Here is a 25,000-nt window from a genome sequence, read left to right as displayed (position 1 = left end):
AGAGAGAGAGTACTGCAGTCTCTCCTGTCAGATTAGCGTCTGACGTAGCATTATCACCGTGCTGATAGGACCAGGAGCTGGAGAGAGCAACCATTAGGGAAGGAGAGGGAGGGAGGGAGGAGAAAGAGGAGGAGGAGGAGGAGGAGGGAGGGAGAAGGACGGGGGGGGGGGGGGCTTTCTTGGCTGGAACAAGACGGTCCTTCTGCCGACAGAGAGAGGGAGAAAAAAAACTAAAGAGTAAGAAAAGAGGAAAAGAAAGGAGGGCATGAGAGCGAGGGGGGGGGGCGGGGGGGGTCAGAGGATAAAGAAGCAACGAGAGAGAGAGAGAGAGAGCGAGAGAGAGAGAGAGAGAGAGGGAGAGAGAGAGAGAAGCTGAGTGAACAGGAAAAATTGAAAGGGAGGGAGAGAGGGGGAGGAAGAAGGAGAAAAGACAGAAAGAGAGCAAGAGCAGGGAGAGGCAGCAGGAGACTGTGAGCAAAGGAGACCGCGTGTGGAGGTGACAGAAAGAGAGAGAGAGAGAGTGAGGGAGAGAGACAGAGAGAGAGAGAGATCTAAAGATTGTGACAGAAAAGAAAAACAAACCACTGAAAAAAAAATGTGTGGAAGGAGACCAAGAGTGAGAGAGCAAGAGAGACAGACAAAGTAAGAGAGAGTGGTAGAAAGAGAGAAAGACAGACCGAGAGAGAGAGAGGGGGTGTGTGTGTGTGAGTGTGAGAGAGAAAGAGAGACAGACAAAGTAAGAGAGGGTGGTAGAAAGAGAGAAAGACAGACCGAGAGAGAGAGAGAGAGGGTGTATGTGTGTGTGCGTGTGTGTGTGAGAGAGAGAAAGAGAAAGAGAATAAGAGAGAGGCAGTCTGTAGTGCCCGGGTCAGTGAGTGAATGCGGAGCCACGGGGCCCTGTTTACAAAGAGGCATCTGTTCCATTAGCTTCCTCCATTGTGTCTAATTACACCTGCAACCCTGTCACCCAAACAGCCGTCACTGGCTACACACGCTCAGCCACCAAAATCCCCCCGGCAACGGGCACACCGCGTACCCGCCAACCGCACAGGAGCACTAAACAAAATGTCACACTCATGTTCAGTCTGTCTCCTTACACACACACACACACACACACACACACACATTCTTACAAGCTGATGTTCATGACAAAAGAAAAGATGTGAGGCTCGATGGCGGACATACCAAAGAGATCGCGAGGACGAGAGCTCTGAGGTGGATTTTGTCTCTTTTAAGGCGCACACTTCTTGTTCGCCGGTGGAATGTGACTGCTCGACCCTCTCTTTCTCTCTCTCTCTCTCTCTCTCTAATCAACATAGCTCTGCTAGCTCACCCCCAGAGAAACTTCCCAGAACAGCACCTTAGCGCACATTACCCTCAGTATGCTAACCATAGCCGCTACACTTAGCAATGTGACTGCGTAGCTAAAATAATTAGGAAAAAAAGACTTTGACTTTTTATACGGATTGAGGATTGCACAAAAGGATGTTTCATTAAGCCGGTAGCTATTCCAAACCTCTGAGAGCGGTCGGAGAACGAACAGGCGAAAGGAAATGGGCGAAGATTTGGATTAAGGTGTTTGCAGTGGGAACGCAACGAGATATGTTAACGGCCAGGGAGACGGGAAATGATTTAGGAAGACGGTGGCCATAACCCTGTTAGAACGGTCTGCGTTTGTCCGTGAGAGACGGTTTTTTCCTGGAGGTCGATGGAGTTCACACGCCCCACAGCGCCGTTCGGTCTGATGAGAAAGCGTTAGGTTAAAATTTCCAGCTCTGCACCGGGCAGGATCTGCCGTCCCTCTGTTTCAGCCCAGAAACGTCTAGAACAATTAGCCATTACGCATAAAAGCAATGGGCGCTTACAAATGTTCTTTCCTTACGGATAAAAGTTTCTAGAGAAAAGAAAAAAAAAGAAAGGAAAATATTATAACTCCCACATAAGGAACCTCTGAATTTGATGTATTTTACACATTTGTGTTTTAAGAGGCTAAAGTATGTTTTTTTTTTTTTTGTCCATGAGGGACTATGAAAATCCACAAGCGTTTGCACCGCGTTTTGGTAAAAAATAAATTCTTTTCATCCGTGCTTTGTGCCCACAGTGGCTTCTCCGATACCTGAACTTTAAAGGAGACAGGCTGAGGAGAAAAAAAAAAAAAAAATCAATACGATGATTCCGATATCACAAACCAAAAGATGACCCGGTGACCTTTCCACTACACTCAGAACGTTGTTAAGTCTCTAAGCCAGTTGAGTGTTGTTCAACAGTCTGAGTATCGCGAGGCTTTAATCTGCAGTTTCAACCTTAACGGTGTCAATGAAAAGCAATATAGTCACCTCCTGTTCCATCTGTTTTGATTTACGATCACCGCCGCAAAGATTGCTTTCAACGGCGCAACAAACATGAGGTCCCCCTCACACACACACACACACACACACACACACACACACACACACACACACACACACACACGCACTTCTCCTTCACTCTTTGTCAAGGTGAAAGCGGACACAAACAAATAAATAAGCGAATCACAGGCTATCCATCTGCTGAAAGCGGATGAGGGCAATGACTGGGGGGGGGGGGGGGGGGGGGTTGTCTACTAATGAGCCTGTCGAAGTGAACACAGACATAACGGCGTTCCTCCGGCGAGAGGGGGCTCAAAATCGTGCCGTGCGGACGCCGCCGCTGGCCAGGAGTGCCTAGTGACGGACGTGGAGGACTACTCTCACTTATCTCACCCAAAACCACCCCCAACCCCCCCCCCCCCCCCCCCCCAACCCCACCACAGAGATGTGTGGCAAGGCTGCCATGGTGATAAATAGCCCCCCTTCGAAACTGAAGTGGGCGGGGGGTTGGGGGGGCGGTGTTTCCCTATGGGAGGAGGATATGGGGAGAAGGGTTGGACTTGCTGAGTTCCGGAGGCCAGTAAGTTCCCAAATGAGTTGCCCTCCCCCAATCCCCCCACCCCACCCCCCCACACTCCACCGTCATCCAGTGCGCCCTCAGCGATCCTATTTTTGAATCGTGACCGGTGCGCTGTGCCGTCGCGGCGGCGTTTTGGCCATAAGCGATGAATCCCAAATGGACGATTTGTCTAAGAAAAACAAACAAACCCCCCCCCACATAAATAAAAACGGTAAAACGCGAAAGACCTGGGATGACACGGCCTGACAGTTGACATATGGGCATCCAAGATAAACATAGCAGCTCTCCGCCCTTGGGAGCAAGCTAAACATTCCCCCCACCAAAATCACCCCCACCCCAGACAATACATCCTACTTCCTAAGTGTCAACACATATACAATACGTAACGCGCCCGACAGACCAGGGGGGTCAAACACTAAACTATGAAATTTCATAAAACTATGAAAATTCATAACCGTATTAAAGGTGATGTTTAAAGAAACAATTCTATATGCAATATTGTGGTTCTGCACAACATCTGTTTCAAATTTGTCATGGCAACATAGTCAGATGCGGCAAAACAATCTCTCTCTCTCTCTCTCTCTCTCTCTTTCCTCTGCGAAGCAGCTAGGGATGACCTGCTCTAGCTTTCAGTATAACGATGATTAAAACGAAGTGCCCAATCTGTCGTTAGAGACGGCTGGAGTCGTTTCCTGCCGCCGGTTGCCGTGCTCTGGCTCCTCAGCGGAGTATTTACTTTTCTCTCCTTGACTGGTCGGCGTGTTGGAACCTACAGGGGGTGGGGTGGGGTGGGGTGGGGTGGGGGTGTGGGGTGTGGGGGTTTGTGTCTTAGAGATGGAGGGAAATTTTTTGCCCTCGAAAAGGTAAGCGCATTTTCTGCCTCATTGCAAAAAAAACCAAAAAAACCTATGAAATCATTACGGGCTAAAACTGAGCGAACTCTCTCTCTTTCTCTCTCTCTCCCTTCGTCGTGACGTATGGAGGCAATTAGTCAGAAAAAAGTAAGCCAAGCAGAGATTGGAAGAGAAGCCTCTCTATCACTCCACCCTTCCCTCACTCCACTCATCCTACAGGACAGGAGCCCAGTGTCTTTGTACTAGGATCCATACCTTCACACATCTCAGAGGACCTGGAACCAATGCACACGCTGCAGATACGACCACCAAACACTCATAAAGAACCAACGTCGACTCAAACAATTCGGGGCAGTCCACAGGGGAACTCTCTCTCTCGTTTGAAACAATGGCAGGGGAAGACTCATGATTGGGAAATAAGAAGAATAATTTGTTCTGACAGCAATAAAACCGATATTTGAATGGTGCTTGTGTAAGAAGTTTAAAGTTTTAGAAAAGTTCTAGAACCTAGACGTTCATTTTCAGGATGTCATTATCAGTCCTTAAAGCGATACAGGTCTCTAGCTAACACTGTAGCGCTAGCGCTAGGCATCTGTTCTTCTCTCAGATCCAACAGTCTGATTACTCAGCCGCTACGAGACTCACAGACTCATCATGGGAGCTATCCCGCTAGCTTAGCATCCCAGAGACCCCCGGAGTGCTGTTCAGGGAGGGAAAGATGCATGACTCTATTACCCATAGACCTCCAGGGCTCTGGACCTGCTGCAGGACCAGTGAGCAAGATGCAGGGAGCGACTGTTTCAAGCTGAGCACGCATCAAACTTGAGGAAAAGAGTCAAGCGTATCAAATACAATACCACTGGATGTACTTCACGCTAATTCATACGCGCGCACACCAACCCATTTTTTTCCTCTTTACTGTAAATACATATATTTTTCGATGTGTTACATTGACGACATCACTACACCTGGAAACTAGTTATCAGTCTACCCTGTTTTTGTACGGCAAGGGGTTGTTTTTTTTTTGGAAACGTTCCACAAAATGGCGTGGTACGACGGCAGCTCGCAGGTGAGCGCGTGTCATCGGGTTACGTGCGTCCGATCTCTACCTTCACAGTTTATCGGTAAAAACTGGCGACTTCTCCTCTCGTCCATTTATCCATTCATCCATCTCGCCCTCCATCCCCCTTCAGCGGCGCCCTCTTTCCCTTTATCTTCCATCTCGAGTCTCTCGGTTTCTTAGCCGTCGCTTCGCCCTGGCCTCTTTTCATCCCACGGCAAATTTAATAAAAGAAGAGAATCTATCTGCACCCCAAGGCTGTTCTCTCTCTCTCTCTCACTCACTCCAGATTTTTTCAGACACCTCCTCCACCCCCCCCCCCCCCCCCCCCCCCCCCACCTTTCTTTATTTCGCCCTTCCTTCCACTTCATTTCATCCTTCTGCTTGGTGCTGTTGGTTAGAGATAGTCCCTCTCTCCCTCTCTTTCTCTCTCTCTCTCCAGGTTGTAGATAAAGAGGATGGAGTGGTTGGTAATACCGGACCCATCAAGCAGAAGTAATCAGGGTTTATTTCGTGGCGCCGAACCGTAACCGCAAAATGGAGATGACATAAAACTAGCGAAAAACCGCTCCACACCGCTTGGTCGGTACTGGTTCAAACTTCAGTAACCTTCAGTGGTACTGTCAGTGAGGCTTAGAACTTGAACTAAAACCCAACCGTGTTATGTTGAAACTTGCTTTGTCAAGCCATGTCAGGACTGTTTATAAGAATGTCACCTTTTTGTAAATCTCATCTTTATGACAACCTTTAAAAGATATTTTGCAGAGAACTGTTGACATTTATACACGGTTTGCACTGATATCAGCAGTAACTGATGTATTTTGGCTGGTGGTTCTTTGCACTTAGCTGGCAGTAACAGAGGGATTAATAGAAAGACTAAACCTGAGGTTAATTAGGGATAGTTTGTCGACCTGAAGTCTTCTCGTTCTCTGCACTCTTAGTCTCTCTCTCTCTCTAGGAAGTATTCTCTTGCTCACGTGTCCATGGCAACCATCCCCTGACTCTCCTGATTTAGCACTCCCATTGGGTCGGAGGGGTAGGGGAGTGCAAGCAGGAACACACATACGTACACACACGTACACACACGTACACACACACACACACACACCCTAGTACAGGGTAGGGTCGAGTGATGCCACAATTTCAAGCTTGGTCGCTACGCGATGAACCTGAACCCCAAGACCACCGCTGGATGAGAAACCAGTGCAAATACACACACACACACACACACACACACACACACAGACACGTCCCAACTCTACACAGCTGGGGGACCACACGTCTCCAGCAAATGAAGATGCTCTTTTTTGTGTCTCCAGCAACGCGACCCTCCCTGTCTCTCTGTCTGTCTCTCTCTCTCTGTGTCTCTCTCTCTCTCTCTGGGAAACAGTGACACAGCTGTCAAAGAGTTTAGGCAAAGCCTTGCAGTCGGCTCCTGGATTTTGTCTGTCTGCCTGGCTCTCTTTCTGCCTGCTTTTCCTGTCTGTCATCTGCTCTGTCGATCTGTCTATTTATCTACCGTCCGCTCTGTCACTACAACACGCGTTTCTATAACCTAACAAACCCCCCCCCCACCCCGTTCCCAGTAGCAAGCCATAGCCGGAGTCATTAACGAAAGACGACGTCTGTGAAGCTCCTCAGCGAACATGTCAAGAGGAGAGCTCCACTCAGTTGATATCTACACCTCACCCCCCACCACACACACACACACACACACACACACACACACACACTTAAGTCTAATGAATATTTGAAATCTCTGCTCTATCGTGTGGCAGTAATGATTTGCTTCAACACACCCAGTTATCTGGAATCCACTGCCTCTCTGAGATTGTTCCGTGACCGGAGAAGACCGTTTTCTTTTTTTTTCCTCCCTCTCTCTCTCTCTTGTTAAACAGACCCTCCTGGACCATGTCCGCGCATCTAACACTTCCCTCCGGACAGTGCTGCTAGCCTCCCTCTCTCTCTCTCTCTCTCTTTCTTTCTTTCTCCCTGGTTCCCTCTCTCCCTCGCACTGTTATCGCTGGCCCTTTGGAGAGCCATCTCGGTCCCTTCTCTGTCCCTTATCAGCCTGCTCCAGCCCTCTGCACCAACAGGCCAACAAAGAGCGCCGTCAACCCAGAGAAGAGGTGTCGATCGTGGGCAGAGAGGGTGGCCGCCTTGGGGGTGGGGTGGAGGCGGGAAGGGGTGGGGGTGGAGGGTTGAAGGGGAGGTTTTTATTAAGAGCTAAGGAGGCGAATCTACCCATAACGGCTGTCTGAGTGGTGCCTGAAGAGGTGAGAGAGAGAGAGAGAGAGAGAGAGAAAGAAGAAGAAAAGCAAAGATCTTCTTTTGTTTTTGTATGAGAATAAGCAGCGATCATGCAAAAGAGCATAGATAGGTAGACAGATAGACAGAAGAGGAAAAAACAACATGTCCTCATGCATTTCTTTCCCCCTGTCGTTAGACAAAACCGCTTGCTATCGGTCAAAAAAATGCGTGAAGTAACTAACTGGTTAACAAAGACATTAAAAGAAAAAGAGTGAAACAGCGAAAATATGTCAACAGCTGTAACCAAATAAATATGACCTCAATATATGTATCAGTTCAAGTGAATTAGGATTCCTGACAGTGCTACAATCATCATGGATAGAACCGCTGATTTTTAATCTGACATTTCTCTCTCTCTCTCGGTCTCTCCATCACACGGATCTCTCTTGACCTTTTTATTCTTTGTCCCCCTTCTCTGTCTATTGCTCTTTCTCTATCTCTCTTTTCTGTCTTTGTCTCTCAAACCTCAATCTGTCAGCCCCCCCTCCCCCCACCCCCTTCTCTGTCCAGTGTATCATATAGACAAGAGCAGGAGTACCTAGTATAGCCTTCTCTCTCTCTGTCTGTGTGTGTGTGTGTGTGTGTGTACATGAATTGGCTTTTCTCTGATAGATAAATGACTCTATTACATCCAATTGAATCAATTCATTAACAGTAATGGATCATTTCTGGATCTTCCCATTGAAACGGGGAAAGAACCCGGGGTAGAGACATTGAGTGTGAGAGAGAAAACGGAAAGAGAGACAGAGAGAGAGAGATGAAGCAAAGGGGGAACGAATGACTGAGGATTTTTCTCATCCTCTAGATATCTAGGCCAGGCTGCAGAAGGACTGGTCTTAACACGGCATGATGTCGACCACACACACACACACACACACACACACACACACACACACAGACACAGACTAGCTGCAAGCAATTCGATTTCCCTTCCTCAGGCACTGGGTTTCAGATAGGCATTGGAAGGTGTCTTTGGAGGAGGGGGGGAGGGGTAGGGGTGCACAGAAGCCAAATTGAAAGTTAGTGTGTGCAAAGTGAATTAGCTTTGGCTCTGTTGAGCTTCACTGGTTGGGGGGTGTGAGAGTGTGTGTGTGTGTGTGTGTGTGTGTGTGTGTGGGGAGTTCAGAAAGCTGGGGAAATAATGATATAAGGCTGAAAAACAGAGCAAAGAGATAAAGACAGCCAAGAGAGAGAAACACACACACACACACACACACACACAGAGAGAGAGAGAGAGAGAGAGAGAGAGAGAGAGTGTGAGAGAGAGAGAGAGAGAGAGAGAGAGAGAGAGAGAGAGAGAGAGGGAACTAAAGAGCACACCAGTGAGACCCTTGACCCAAGTGGATTTTATTTTTCTCCTCACAACCAATCCAATACCTGACATCGCCATCCTTATTAGCCACATTTTCATCCTGTTTGTTTTTTCTCCCCCCTCCTTCCTTCACCACAGTTTCTAGAAAATTCCACGCAGGACCACTAAAGAGATTACGGACCACCCCGAGCCCTAAGAGAGCTCCAACAGCGGGAGCAGCTGTTTTGTCTAAAAAAACGTTTTCATACAGGAAATGAAGCGAATGGTCACAGGGCTAATTTTTGAAAAAATATATTACAGACATAACGAACGTCATTGGATAACTACTGAACGACTTGGAGGAGTGTCCCGTGGGTCTTCCTATGTAACGACTGCTTATGACACGTGTTATAACAGCTTTATAACATGTTTATGTCATCTCGGGGTGAGGGGGGGGCAGTTAAGAAAAGGAAGGATTGAAAACGAGCTATCTAAGAGAGAATAATGTGTTTTCTTCGTGGAAGTACACAAAGAGAGGGACAGGGCAGAGATGAAGGGTCAAGGGAGTGGTACCGTAATTCTTCTGCCCACACACACACACACACACACACACTCACAGCCAGAGAGAGAGAGAAAGAAAGAGAACACACGCTATAAACAAGTAGCCGCCCTGACCACACACACGCAAGTCATGCGCAATCTCTTGACCCCCCAAACACTTCTCCATGGGATCAGTTCATGCTTAAATTTCATTGGCTCATCTAAAAAAGAGGGAGGAAAAAAAAAAAAAACAAAAACCAAAAGACACGCCTGTGTTTCATTGGTTTACACAAACACCGTGTTGTGCATAGATAAACGACAGCCTTTTCGCTAGGCTTTTGCCGAGTCGTCCTTATCACTGCCTGTAGGACAATAGGTCTTGGAAGATAGGTGGCTGCTGCAATGCCTGATAGGAAAGCTGGCTTCAATCAAACAGCCCATTAAGGTGATAAACATGCTAAGAATAGGGACACATGCGTGATCAGTCTCACAAGAAACACACGCACGCGGGACGTGGCCGCTAGCTGTACAAACAGGGAGATGGCCAGCTAGCTAGGATGAATGTGTTCAGTTACATCAATAGACCAACTACTGAAAAACAAACAATTAAAAACACGGTAAAGTAATACGTTTTGAAGAAGCAAAAAGTTGTTAGTATTGCAGCCAGAGTAAGCTGAAGTTTATAGAGTTGTTTGAGGTAATTTCTTTAAAGAATACTTTCTCATGTGTGTAAACTGAGAAGGCTGTGTGTGCTGACCGCAGGTCTAAGAGAAATATAAGAAAAAACGAAAAACCCCTGAAGAGGGAGAAAGGGAGATGAGTAACTGCCAAAGACACAGAGAAAGAGAAAGGGAGTAAAAGAACTAGAGAGAGAAACAGAGAGGGGGAGAGAGAGAGAGAGAGAGAGAGAGAGAAGGAGGAAAAAGAGAGAGTGTTTTACAGATCCATCAATCATGCTTCCCTGGGTTCAAGTTTATTTGGCTTCATTTTTCTTTGAGAATCTGCAGGAGGAGGAGTACAGGAGCCCGAAGGGAGGGAGGAGGGAGGGGGGGGGAGAGAGAGAGAGGGAGAGAGAGAGAGAGAGAGAAGTGTGGATGGCTCAAAGCGGCAACAGCGCTCCCAGTGTGCTCTAATGAGAGAGGAGAAACCTAAGCAACCACGCCTCCTCAATCATATCTCTCTCTCTCTCTCACTCTCTCGCTCGCTCACACACACACGCGCACACAGACACACACACAGACTGACTCCCACTCTCACTCTCTCGCTCTCTCGCTCTCTCTCACACACACACACACAGACTGACTCCCACTCTCACTCTCTCTCTCACACACACACACACACAGACTGACTCCCACTCTCTCTCTCACTCTCTCTCTCTCTCACACACACACACACACACACTCCCTCTCTCTCTCTCTCTCTCTCACACACACACACACACACACACACACACACTCCCTCTCTCTCTCTCTCACACACACACACACACACACACACACACACACACAGACGTACACAGTCTCTCCCTCTCTCTCTCTCTCACAGCAGGCCCTGTGCTTTCATCAGTACCTGCGCTCTCTCTTTCTTTCTCTATCTCTCGCTCCCTCTCTCTTTCTCGAGACACATGTCCTCGGGCAGGCATGAGAGTGTGGGAGTGAAGGCAAAGCCCAGTCACGTTCCTCCAGTCTGAGGAGAGGGGAGAGACACTCCATAACAACTCATCAATAAGGACCATCCAAAAAATGAAGAGGCTATCTATACGACAGTCATGTACATATATGCTCTCTCTCTCTCTCTCTCACACACATATTATATATATATATATTATTATATATATGTAAGATGACCCAAATTCTGATGTAAGCCACAAATGCTAAAGATCCTGTACAAAATCCTATGTGAAATCATAATTGCATGCATGTCAGATACAGTTATGTAGTCCAAGTGTCTGTGTGTTCAGTGCGTACTGGAAACTTACACAAGTTGAGTGTGTGTGTGTGTGTGTGTATGTGACTGTAGTTGAGTGAAAAAAAGCAGTCTACAGAGTATGTGTGTATTTGACTGTACATTGTCGTGTGGGTCCTTTTTGTCCCAGAAGTAGGGCTAATAGATTCTTTCAAACATAATCCCATGAGGCAACAGTTTTAGAGATGTCATTAGCAAAACACAGGCTGCACGCGCGCACGTGCACACACACACACACACACACACACACACACACACACACAAGGGAACATGTTTGTCCATTCAGCATGCTAGTCACAGGTGTCCAGTATCATTTCCAGGCTAACATATACGTATCACACACGCGCACACACGCGTGCACACTCACACACACACACACACACACACACACACACACACACACACACGCGCGCGCCTGCACGGCCAGCCTTAATCCTGGACAAACACAGGCTGAGCGCTGTGGAGTCTTGGTGTTGATGGATTTTTGTGTGTTTGCTCTCTCTCTCTCTCTCTCTCTCTCTCTCTCTCTCTCTCTCTCTCTCTCTCTCTCTCTCTCTCTCCTGCCTCGGCGTCAACTTCAGCAGGAGGCTCAGAATGTAGAGAAGCTGAAGCGTAAAGATCTCTCCACTCTAAACCCGGAAACTTCCGCTATCTGTCTGTCAACACGGAGAGCAAGAGAGCACACTCTTCATTCAACAAGGGAACGCTATGCATGCTAAGCCCCTTCCAGCGTTAGCGCCAGCTAGGCCAAACGTTCGGCCCTTAACAGCTGATCTGGGATCAGTATTTCCAGTCACTACGTTCATTGAAAACGAATGTGCACTGAAGATCAGGGCCGAGATGAGAACAACAGCTGTGTGACGCTGTGTGTTGCGAGTTTAGATATGAACGTTTCACAGGGAGTGAATACGTTGACGCGTTGGCTAATTTTGAGTAGGAGTTCAGTATATGATCTCTGTGAAATACATTTCGCTCCTATGTATTTTTGTGCCCCTGCGTAGATATGAGTATGTGTGTATGTTGTGTATACTGCGCGTGTGTGTATATGCGAGTTCCAGTCAAGCAGGAATTTTGAACATGAATCATTGCGCATGAGTGTGTGTACCTGTGTATGTGAATAAGTATTTGCATACAAGTATGTGAGAATCTTTGTTTGAGTATATTAGTATATTTGATGTACAGTTTGATGTATTTATATGTGTGTGCATGTGTATACTGTGTATGCGTGCGTGCCATACTTGTGTGTGTGTGTGTGTGTGAGTGTGTGTGTGTGTAGATTTGCCTGCTGTATGTATGTATGTGCACGTGTGTATGTGTGCATGTGTGTGTGGTCTCTGTCTCAGGTATAGTGTGTGTGGTACCGCGGTGTTGCTTTGCTGCCACAGGATCAGGTAGCAGGGTAGGGGGGGGGATTATTGGCCTGTAAGCAGGGATTAACCATGTTTCGAACGTTCAAGGCAAATCGCTCGGAGAAGACTGCTTCGGCTCCAAAAAAAAAAGAAAAAAAAAGTCAAATTCGACACCTAATCCCTCTCAAAGCTCCTTAACTCATCTTTCCTCTCCTCTCTTTTTCTCTCTCTCTCTTTCTCTCTCTCGCTCTCTCCATCTCTCTCGCTCACTCTCCTCTCACTTGTCAGCCAGTATTTAAAGTGTTGACGTCTATTTAAGACAGCTCGTCCTCCTTCTCGTTGCCCTTTCTCCATCTCCTGCTCTTTATAAAAAAAAACAAACAAAAACAAAACAAATTGCTCATCTTTCGCCCTCTTACCTCGATGTGTCTGAGGTCCTTATGAGAATATGAGACTACCTGATGTGTAATGCAGGTAAAAAAAAAAAAAAAAAAAAAGTCTTGTCGTAGCATGAAATGGCGATGAATTATGGTACGGGCGACTAACGGTACGTGATATAATAATGATGATGGCAATATAAAACAATAGGATGTTCTGTCGAACCTGAGACGCTAAAACGTTAAACTACTTAAAAATCTATGTAAATTGTGTGTGTGTGTGTGTGTGTGTGTGTGTGTGTGAGAGACAGTGGGATTCCTATTTACTGAGTTGTACTGACAGAGATTTGGTATACACAGTTGCCAAAGGAGCATTTTAGATTGCGTGTGCGTGTGTGTGTGTGTGTGTGTGTGGGTGGGGCAGTGTAAGGGGAGGGGCAGCTGTTGATCATATCAATGACTTTGCCATATGGGGGTAGGCAGCTGTCTTTTTGGAGTGGGGCGGGGGGGGGGGGGGTTGCTAAGGCCCCAGGTGTTAAACTTGTGGGTGAGGTAATGGGTTCTCTCTCTCTGTCTCTCTCTCTTTCGCTCTCTCTCTGCAAAGACCCAGTCAAAGAGTAGGGAGCGACCAAAACGCAGGTAACCGGAGGAAACAGTCAGGGAATGAGAGTAGGAGTGACATGGGACATATGGGAAAGTGTTCCAGTATGTTCCTGTATGTCACACTTCCACAGAATCACACAGAACGGGCCGTGTGTGTGAGTGCGTGAGTGGGTTCCTGAGGATTTTGCAAAATTACTTCAACATCTGTGAAGTTCAACAGCCCCCTACACACACACAGGCACGCACACACACACAGACACACACGTTTCGCCCACCCGCACAGATACGCACACACACACACACATAAGCAAACACACATACGCACACACACATACGCACACACACATATGCACACACACCACCTCCCCACTTAATAGAGACATCATATCTGAACACCTGCATCACAGCAGGAGTGCAAAAACACTACATTTCCCAGCATCCCTAGGGAGAGGAAAAAGCTAGACTTTTCTGGTCTTTATTAAAAAGTTTTGCCACAGAATGGTGTTCTGAGATTATTCTGACTCAAATGAAACATTTTTTTCTTAATTACTTATGACACAAAAAGCAAAAGACAACTTCTCCATTCTTTGTCAATCCTCAAATTCTTCACTAGCCCAGAATAATCACAAAAGTGAACATTCAATATTGTTGTTACACAAACAATTAGCCTATTTTTCAGCGACAAAAAGTCATTAAAATAATTAAGCAATCACTTCGGCGTCATTAGATTACTGATTCAGAACTTCATTTTATGGTAGTTAGCAATAGATAGTGATGCAACTGTAAATACAGAAGAAGAAGAAAAAAAAGACATTCTTTTGTTTCCAGTTTGCTCTTTTTTTTGTAATTCATTTCTGCTTTTTTTTTTTTTTACCCCTTCCAAAGTTCTTATTCCACAACCAAAAAGGAACTGCAGTGTTTTTCTGACATGTTCCTACGTACCCTCCAACTCTTCATAACAAGCAAGCTCACACTCACACACACACACACACACACACACACACACACACACACACACACACACACACTTGTTCCTTGTCTTGAAGCTGCCATTGATTGAGGCAGCAAGGTGCCGTGGGCCACGGTATCTATGGCAACAAAGAGTGGACGAGGCAGCCAAAGTTTCTCCCTGTCTTTCTCCCTCTCTCTCTCTCTCTCTCTCTCTCTTGTGTGAGGTATGCTTGAGGAGAGAGAGAGAGAGAGAGAGAGAGAGAGAGAGAGAGAGAGAGAGAGAGAGAGAGACTGTGTGTGTGACTGGGAGGGTGATGATTTTTATTCTGTAGTGTGGCCAGCGTTGGCTCCTGAGCACAGCAGCAGATCCAGACTGGGACCTGAATACTAAACAGAACACACTCATGTCCAAGTCTGGCCAGGCAGTCAGCGCCCAGGGACACACACACACAGACACACACACACACACATACACACACACAGACAAACATACAGGCATTCAAACTGGTCTAAGTCATAAGCCATCTTCACAATCAAAACGCAGTAAGAACACACACTGAATGCACACTTCAGTTATAGACTAGTCTGACACTTCAGTATGTTTAGCATGTCTTCACAAAAACAACAACCTGGACTGGAATGTGGTTAAAACCATTACAACACATACACCCCACCCCAAACTCTCATATCTGTTTTAAGGGACAGAGACATGGGTGCAGATATGGAACCACACACACACACACACACACACACACACACACACATACACACACAAACAAGAGCAAACTTAGCAGATGCCCTCTCTAGCCTAGCTGTTCCATGGTTTCCATATGCCCTCTCTCTCTCTCTCTCTCTCTCTCTCTTCCCCACAAACACACACCCTGTCCTCCCCCTTTCCCTCTCTGTGCTGCCATGATCCATGTGCCCTCTCCATCTGTCACTGTGCAAGTATAAGAGCAAAGATCTACAACGGCAAAACAACATACACGCTGCATTATGATGTCACAGGACCAGACACAGACCGCATTATGATGTCATAGGACTACACAGATGCTGAATCACACGGACAGGTCAGACAGAAACTGCATTATGCTGACACTGTTCTAAACACACACACTGCATGATAAGTGATATTTTTCTTCATACACATGCTGCTGTGGTTCTACAAAGCTGCATACACTATACACTGCAATGTCATAGAACTACATTACAAACTGAATTGCAGTGTAAATGTGGTTCAAAGAAACTGCTATCCACCTCTATGTAATTTTACATACACCCCACCATACAGATGCATGTACTCTCATTTAGAATGAAATCAAGCCACACAGACACTGTATTACAGTGCGAAAAAGGGCTACGCAGAAAACGAATTATGACATCATAGGGCTATATACCCAATGCGCTATGACATCATAGGCCTATACACACACACACACACACACACACACACCATACATTCTATGGGAAAATGTTCACTCTCACAATTCAGAAATGACATAGCGGCTCTGGCATCATACAGTCATAATTGTTGGTGATGGTGTCAGCATTTTATTGCATCACGCTATGACTACCACCTGTTCTGAGGCCCATCCTAATGTGGGATAATTATTATATATATCATTATTACAGGTATGTAAATGTGGATGGAAGGTATTTTAAGTGACTGTGTGACATCATCTACAGTAAACTGTTACTGGATGCTGTTTGTTTTTTCCTTCTCAAACCACTGAGTGTCTAACTGTGTAAATCTGAAAAAAAAAAAGAACCTAGCATGTAATCGTTTTCACTGTGGGGGAAAGCACATAAAGACACACACACACACACACACAGAGCGAGAAGGGCGGCTGGCAAACACCTCGCTCGCGCTCTCTCTCGTCTTAGTGGCATTGATCCACTCCCTCTGCAACATATCTTCAGTCACCTAACCAACATAAAGCTAGTTAACACTTCAACATTTCAAGCTACAATAAAATGCACTACTGTACTATGACATGTTATTCTAAATGAAATTACCTTTTGCCTAATGTTACACTGCAGCATACACAAATTTAAACAAAAATACTATGCTAACCCAGTCCGCTTATGCTGTGTACTGCTACGGTATACTAAGGATAATGATTATGAACCTATGAAGTAAGGTCAAGGCATATTAGGATTCATTAAAAACAATTAAGTTACAATGTTCTGTGAAGAAAACAAAATAAAACTAAATTGTCCTCCTTTGAAAAGGTTTGGTACATGGCGTGTCGTTAGCATAACATGAGACCATATGCTAAGGTGAAGAAACAGGGAAAAAGCTCAAGTTATCAGACTGGATCCTCGTCCCCGTAAACGCTATGCCCGCGATTCCTGAAGCGTTCTGCCCCAAAATTTCGGGAATTCTCACGCTTTCAAGGCATTTGGACTGATGAAACGCACACTTTCTCGCTAATTTGGATGCTCTGTTAAATTAAGATGATAGGAATACTAACTATCTCGCCTGGGAGCCGCACTCACTCCGTGGTGTGTGTGTGTGTGTGTGTTCTCTGCCACTTTACGGCTGGTTATTACGGGTGGCGTTGTGTGGTGGTCTGTTGTGTTAGCCGTCGTCTCTTCTTGACAACATTCGCGTGGCTTCTATTGTTTCTTCGGCGTGGTGAAAGCCGGACGTGGCCTCGTCTGGTGTCAGCATTCTCAAGAAAGGATTCAACAGCAGCTTACAGCCTTTCTATGGCCCCCACCTCCCTCCCTCCCTCTCTCTCTCTCTCTCTCTCTCTCTCTCTCTCTTTCCATCTCCCTCACTCCCTCCTCCCTTTCCTCCTCGCCTCCTCAGAGTCTCTCCACAGGATCTGAGAATCTCTCAGCTCAAGCCCTAACACGTGTGCCAGGAGAGAGAGAAAGAAAGAGAGGAACAGAGAGAGAGAGAGAGAGAGAGAGAGAGAGAGAGGGAGAGAGAGAGTCTGAGGGGGAGGGAAAGCAATAACTCCCGCTCCTGTGGATAAAGAGAGGTTGGGGGAGGGGAGAAGATGGGAGCAGCGGGGTGGTCTCTCTCTCTCTCTCTCTCTCTCTCTCTCTCTCTTTTCTCCTCATGCTCTCTCTCTCTCTCTCTCTCTTTTCTCCTCATGCTCTCTCTCTCTGGATTCATACAGCAACAGAGCCTCATTCTGCACAAAACATACACAAAAACCAAATACATATGGTAACAGCGTGTGTGTGTGTGTGTGACCATACCGAGAATCATTTTCTCATGGTCTAGACATATGCCTCATAGCAAACCAGTAACTGACACACATGCACGCGCGCGCACACACACACACACACACACACACACACACACACACACACACACACACACACCCCAGGTCTTTATTGCTTCATCATTATAACACAAGGTCTTCTCAGTGGCTGATTTCAATGCTAATTAAGCCACTTCTCTCCAATCATCTCTCAAACCCGCCTCAACGCCCTCTATTAGCTCCAACTCAAACCTCAAAGCGACAATATACACAAACTCATAAACACACAAGCATACACAAACACACACACACACACACACTCTAAAGCATCAAACTGAGTGCCCCCCCTCCTCCCTTCTGATCGCTGGCGAATAAATTACAGTCACCACGGCGATATGCAAAACGGCAAGGAGTGACAATTAAAGCCTGACTAACGAGCTTTTAAGGAGCAGGCTGAAGTTTCATAATCATGCTGTAATAAGATTATGCAAAGGGTGCCTTTCTGCCACCTGTACAAAAAAACAAAAAAAAACCCAAAAAACAAAAAAATAAACCCACCAGACAGCCTCTGATCAGTGCATGCCAGTGTGTTTGTTAGAGAGAGAGAGAGAGAGAGAGAGAAAGAGAAGGGGGGTGGGAGAGAGGGAGAGGGAGAGAGAGAGAGAGAGAGAGAGAGAGAGTAAGCACAGTCTCCAAGTAGGTATCTATCATATGCGACTTTGTGCGGAAATACCTCTCTTAGTCACTCAGTGAGTGAGTGAGTGAGTGTGTGTGTGTGTGTGTGTGTGTGTGTGTGTGAGAGAATATTTGCTGTTTGTGACTGAGTGCTGTATGTCTACGTGTCCGTGCACACGAGAGAGAGAGAGAGAGAGGGAGTGTGTGAGAGCGTGAGTGTATCTGCTGTTTGTGTGTGTGTGTGTGTGTGTGTGTGTGACTCTATTCGGGCTGTACATCTGTCTGGATATCTGTGTAGGAGGCTTTGCTGAGAACATAAATAATGCTAATGACCTTCCCGCCCCCTTCTCTGGGTTGGCCCCTGCAAACCTCCCCTGTCCGATAATCAATAACCCTGACAGCCTGCCTGTTGTCTGGGCCACACTGCAGCGTCCAATCAAAACCAGGGCATGGGAGACATGGTTTGCCTGGCCCCTGTCATTATCAACATTACTTGGGAGTACACAAGATCGGGAGGGGAAAATATAATAGAGGTAGTTAAAACATAGTTCAAATCACAGATATTCAGAAATGTCATCCAAAGGCAGGCGGTCTGTGTATAAATGTAGCCTATAGGTAACTATAAACAGCTATAGGTTACGCATCTTAATTGAACTGGCCTGATTATCAGTGTATTACAACAGGCAAGTATGCACTGATCCACCTCTCGATTAGTCCGAAGCCAACACCCCAAAGAACAATATAGAAAACACGCCCCTCTGTCTCCACACACACACATACACACACACACACACACACACTCTCTGCTTCACAGACCACTGCAGGATGGACTCATCCTTACTCAGACAAAACACACTGATGTCACGACAGCTGCAGCTGATCAGAGGGGAAAATACACAAATGAAAAGAATCAATTACCAAAGAAATAATTGGCCCTGGCTTTTTCATACAGCTAACCCTAACCCTTGTACAGCTAACACTTGTCTCTGCAAACGCGTATGAGAGTCCAACAACAAAAACAAACAAACAAACAAACATACAAACAAAAAAGCCCTTAACTGAAAATTTGTCGGTTAATATCTTAAAAAGTAATTTAGTTATGGCCTCCTGCCCTAATAAGGTAACAGTGGCAGCCTTTTATTTTCTATCAGTATTGGTTTAGAGCATCCATGCTAATTCACATAAAGAGACACTTAACACAAGAGTCAAAGTGCTTAAGCGGCTAGTGAGTACAGCTAAAGAAAGAGGGAAAAACTTCAGCCTGCCTACCTCCATTTATCTCTTTGTCTCTCTTTTATTGAATTTTTTTCTTTTTATCTCTTTCCACACCTTTCCTTCAGTATATTCTCTAATATATGTCTTTTTCGCTCACAATCTACCTTTCTGTCCTTTCTCCATTTTTCAGCCCTTTCCCTCTCTCTCTCTCTCCCTCTCTTGCATGTTCTCTCCCTTTTTCTCTCTCTCTCTCTGCTGCATTTTGCTCATGGGCACCGCAGAGGACCCGTCGTAATAAATCTGCCCCTTTATTGGTGCTGAGCCCTTCTGTTCAACTATGGGGGAAATAGAGAGAGAGGGAGAGAGAGATGGAGGGAATGAGGGAGAGATGGAGGGAGAAATGCAAAAGGAAAAAGGAAGGAGTACGGATTGACAAATATCATAGAGCACAGGATGCAGTTCGACGAACAGATGAAGAGAGCAAAAGGAAAGAGGGATGAATGGAGGAAAGAGCAAGAGAGAGGGAGAGAGAGAGAGAGACAGAGAGGGAGAGGGAGAGGGGGAGACAGAGAGAGAGAGAGAGAGGGAGAGGGAGAGGGAGAGAGAGAGACAGAGAGGGAGAGGGAGAGGGACAGAGGACATAGCACTGCAGCTAATGAGCATAATTTCCAGGTCAAGAACTAAAAGGCATATCACCTCTCCTTCAAATGGAAAAGGAGCGAATTTCATCCCCTTTAAAGTTCAACAATATTCTTTCTCTTAATTACCACAGCCAGACGAAACACGGGGGGCACCCACAGATTATTCAACGAAAAATACTCTTTTTCTTCATAAAGACATTTGATCTGAAATCATGCTAGCTGTTGTACTTACTGTGTTGGTGGCTAACAACACATTTGCTGTTGTTTGCTCTAATGAAACAACAAAACATTCGAACGAACAGTAATGGCTACTGCAAAATCTAATCTTCTCCTTCCTTCAGACAGAGGGAAGAAAGAAAGAAGAGCTTTCTGGCTGCCACTGGGACACTGGAGGCTGGTGCATGGACATTAATATATTAGAGAGTGTCGATTTCCTATTCCAAGTACTAGCTGTTGCTGGGGCAACGGCCACCATTACTTGCCCAGCGCACAACACAGACATAAAATATGGAATTATGGGTGAGCAGGGTTTTAGAATCTCTCTGGGCTAACTGTCAAGTGCTGGAGAGCCATCTTACCTTGATGTTTTCAGCACAATATTTTTTTGTTAAGACAGAAAAACAAAATGGAGGACTAATTTCTAATGCATTACAAAACAGAAAGCAAATTTGACAGAGCCGAATAAAAATAATAATAATAATAATAACGATAACAGCCTAAATCATTTATCAAAAAGCCACGTCATTTGTGCAACCCACGAATCCATAGTGCTTTGTGTTTCACTGGCAGATGCCCCCAAAAATGGCGCAGTTCTAGAAAGTTCAACAACCGAGATAAGCCAAATAAGTGAGAACGGCTCGGGAAACAACGAGAAATAACACGAACGTTTCTTAAATCGCGGGCTCTCACCTGTGAATGCGTCTGCATGGCACTGTAAGGCAAACTCTGACCCATCTTCTGGCTCATCAGATGGGCCGTCTGGCCAGGCATGGGGCCCTGGGCCGGGGGAGGGCCTCCTCCTTGCCCCGCCCCCTGCATGTAGGGCATCATGGGATTTTTGGCTTGGTTAGCCATAGGAGGTGTCATCCTCTGACCCATGTGTTCCACAGCACTGAAGTGACTCAATGGCTTGGTGTTGCTGTACGACAGCTGCTTGTTCAGGACGTTCTGCGCGGCCATGTTGTTAGGCGGCGCCTGCGGCTGTTGTTGTTGCTGTTGTTGTTGTTGTTGTTGTTGTTGCTGCTGTTGTTGTTGTTGTTGTTGTTGCTGCTGCTGCTGCTGCTGCTGCTGGCTCAGCATGTTCATGTGGTTCTGCGGGAGGTAGTTGTTCATGCCTGGTTTCTGATTGGCGCCACCCATGTTGGCCACCATGGAGTTGGGTGCGTTGAAAGATTGCGGGTACATCATGGGGCTATTTGGTTTGTCGGGGTTGAAGGGACCTCCATAAGGGCTGGTTGGAGGTCCCGCTGGGGACCAGCTAGCCGCTTGCGACTGCTGCGGGTGCTTCTGATGAATGAGCTTCGCCCGTTGTTGCTGCTGAGCAGCCATTTGCTTCAGCTGCTCTGCGTGTGAAAGGTCTGTGGTCGGTAGCGGAACCTGAACCGGAACGGACCCTCCTCCGCCTCCCGCTGTCTGGGCTGGACCCCCGGATCCAACCGGCGTCGATCCCCCTTGTCCCACACCTGGGCCTGGATTCATCATGAATCCGTTCCCAGGCCTCGGGGCCTGTGTCTGGGCCTGGGTAGGTGTCTGAGGTGACCGGGCAACACAGTTGGCTGGCGATCCCGATGCCATGGCGACAGCCGGGGATTGCTGCAAGGGTTGCTGAGGTGGGGTGCCATTGGCGGCCGTGGCAAAAGGAGGACCAGAGGATGACGGGCGCACCTGGGGGGAGCCCATGGGGATCTGTCCAGTTTGGGGAACTGGGGGGTTAGGTGCCGCAGAGGCCGGGGGCGGCTCCTGCGGGAGGGGCGTCTGAGCCGTCGGCCTGGAGAACTCAGCAGCCTCTTTCTTCTCCTCAAAATCCTCGTTGAAGAGGTCATGCATGTCATCCTCGGGCACAGTGTTGACCAGCTCGTCAATCAGTTCCTGCCACTCCTGGTCGTTCAGATTGATGTCGGAGAAGAGCTTGTTCTGATTGGACAGCGAGGTTTCCGAAGATTCTATCCCGCCGCCGTCATCCAAAGGCTCTTGCTTCAAGTCTTTCAGAAGCCCAAAGCCATCGTCTAAATCCAAGGAGCCGTTCAACTTGATGTCAGGCAACCCTCCGTTCTTGCCCAAGTCCTCTTGCCGACCGGTTATGTGGTTACTCCCGGCATTCCCGTTACCAGTGCCGTTGTTGTTGTTGTTGTTGTTACCGGTTGCTGGAAGCGTGGGTTTAACGTCCATTTGATGCAAAGGTGAAATAGGGGGCACGTTATTAGGCAAAGTGCCCAATGAGTCCAGCCCTGTGTTCCCTTCTTTCCGTATTCTTTTCGTTGTAGGCGAGTAACTTCCTTCGCAAATCCCGTTCTGATCTCCGTTCAGGGGTGAGCGTGCGCTGTCCAGTTTCCTCTTAACCGTCTCCTGGAGCTGAGAGGACACAAAGAGAGAGAGAACATCATTAGCCAAATGATCTTTGAGCAGATGACAACTTAGGTGACTACCCTGATTTAAAGCCACTGAAAATATTTTCAGTGCTAATTTTTTTCTTTTTTTTCCCCCTTGCCCTTGGCGTAAGTTTCTGCTTCATGCTCTTTTGGGTGTCTAAAGTTTCACTTTAAAAAAAAAAAAAAAAAAAAGTCCTTGTGCGAAACTTAAAGCTAATATTCTGCTGGAAGATAAACAGCATCGACAGAATTACCCCAGGCACTTGTAACAAATTACAAGGCAACACTACCACCAGAGCAATTTGGGAATAGCCTCAAGTATTCTCAACCAAGGACACAAATCACAAATCTCTAGTTACCATTTCTTTAAGTATAGAGTGTTAAGTGTAGAGGAGTTCTCTCAAATGTTGACTTGTTTTCTTCCCCCAGATTTTACTCGCTGGTTGTTAACACTTGTTAACTCAAGTGCAAGTGTGACGTCTGAGACAGCTGTATTAGTGATTTATCGTAAGTATAATACAAGCCAATATCATTTAGGTACAATGTATGCAAATGCATTCCACTCAGATGCGAGGTCAGTGAGGGCCAATCAAGTCTTTCCTCGAAATTAAAGCAAAATTTATAACATTCTCAGTTTCTAGAATACCAAGTAGTTCAAACCACACTGTTAAAACCCCTTTAAAACTAACTTCTGTATGTTGCACTCACCCTTGGGTCTGATCTGTAGTTCACATGCAGCTCCTATTCTTCAAATTAGTTTTAGCCCTGCATCTTTGACTAACTGCCTACATTTCCCACAATCCCAGTTCTTCTGTGTTCCATAATCTGCACACAGGTGCCTGGATTTAAACACTGGCCTCTAGAGAGGCAATTACGGGCTAATTCAAAGACTAGCCTGGTGCTTAGCTGGGAGGTCTCAAAAGTGAACCTTTTCTTTTGCTGTGACTCAAACTGCTTGAACGCAAACTCTTTGCTCATGCACAACAAACACACACACACACGCATTTCTTAGGGTTCATTTCTGAAGGAATAATACTCAAAAGAGAACAACAGAACGATAACAGCTTTTAATCATTATCCAAGGAGGGCAAAACAGAGAGAGTGAACAAAAAAAAAACAAAAAAACAGTGGAAAGGAAATCAATGAGAGAGACAAAATGACAGTTGACAAAGTTTCATTGTTCACTGCTGGGCAACATTTTATTACACTAGCGCTACCCTGTTTAATTTGCCTTGGTTATTAAATAGAATAAACTTCATGTCAGAACTGAGACTGACAACAATACTATAGAGAATACCATACTCTCTCTCTCTCTCTCACGCACACACGCACACACACACACATACATACACATACACACACACACACACACAAACAAAGTGAACTTACTGCACAGTCATCAAAACAAATAAAAATTTACGAAACTCAGCTGCCTATTTCTAGAATTCTTTTGAAATGCGCTTTTTTTTGTGGGGGGGGGGGGCCCTCCAACCAAATAACATTTGAGTTTGTCTGTGTCTTTGTGGTCATCTTTCTTTCCAAATACACCATACACCAAGCTACAGGCAACATTACACCCATCAATCTATACACTACAAAAATAAAACCAAAACACTCCCTTAGTGCCCAACAGACGTCAAGGCTGTTGTTCACATATATATTTATTCAGGCAGCTCACTCACACAGTACGATTCAGAGATGAATGTTAGGGTGGTGCTTTTGGCGAGAGCATTTTAAACTAGGTTATACAGTGAGACGTATATAAAATATGAGCCCTAATTCCAAAGTCATTTATAAGTGTTTGCGGCTTCCTAACATCTAAATATGATGCAATTTATTTTATTGTAGGGGTCCAAATGATTCTGGACAAATTCTTACCCTAAAGAATAGCAAATAAATGGAAGGACGAGGAGCTTAACTTGATTTCACATTCTTGATGGGGGTTTGTTACTTTGCAGACCCTCCCTAAGCCATTGAGACTCATAAGTCAAGGCAGTGAGGGATGACAGCAAATATTTATGTGTAGAAAGTGACAGATGTTTCTGTAGGGAGAGAGGAGGAGAAGAGAAAGACAATGTGGAGAGGGGGGTGGGGGGAGAAGGTGGAAGGCAATGAAACTCCCTCTTTCTTCCCTCCTCGTGTCACCTCTCCTCCTCATCCCTTGTTCCTTTTGTGTTAATGACTCTTCAAGTGAACACATTAAACGCTGTGTTAATTACAGAGGAAAGGCGTGTGTGCGTGTGCGCGTGCGCGTGTGCGCGTGCGCGTGTGTGCGCACACACGTGCCTAAGGAGAGATCGTTGTTAGACTGTGAATGTGTTCGTGCAAGCTAGCATGTCACTTTTGTGTGTGTGTGTGTGTGTGTGTGTGTATTTGTGTGTGCATTATAAGATTTTCTGTAAAACTGTACTGGTGGTATTCTCTCTCTTTCTCTC

The 25,000-nt window shown here is 46.2% G+C and overlaps 1 protein-coding gene across 1 annotated transcript in view; it reads right to left on the bottom strand.

The window, feature by feature from the left end:
- maml3 (mastermind-like transcriptional coactivator 3) overlaps window positions 1-25,000 on the bottom strand; it is an 88,075-nt gene that overhangs the window by 18,563 nt on the left and 44,512 nt on the right. Inside the window, exons 2-3 of the mRNA XM_030788319.1 lie at window positions 21,244-22,548; window positions 20,887-21,159 (exon numbers count right to left, since the gene is read on the bottom strand). Coding sequence (XP_030644179.1) covers window positions 20,887-21,159; window positions 21,244-22,548 — 1,578 coding nt within the window. The remainder of the gene's footprint in view (window positions 1-20,886; window positions 21,160-21,243; window positions 22,549-25,000) is intronic.

This window comes from Chanos chanos, chromosome 11 (genome assembly GCF_902362185.1).
Source record: "Chanos chanos chromosome 11, fChaCha1.1, whole genome shotgun sequence".
Lineage (NCBI taxonomy): Eukaryota > Metazoa > Chordata > Actinopteri > Gonorynchiformes > Chanidae > Chanos > Chanos chanos.
The sequence above is the reverse complement of the archived record's forward strand: the minus strand, read 5'-3'. Positions and strand labels throughout refer to the sequence as shown.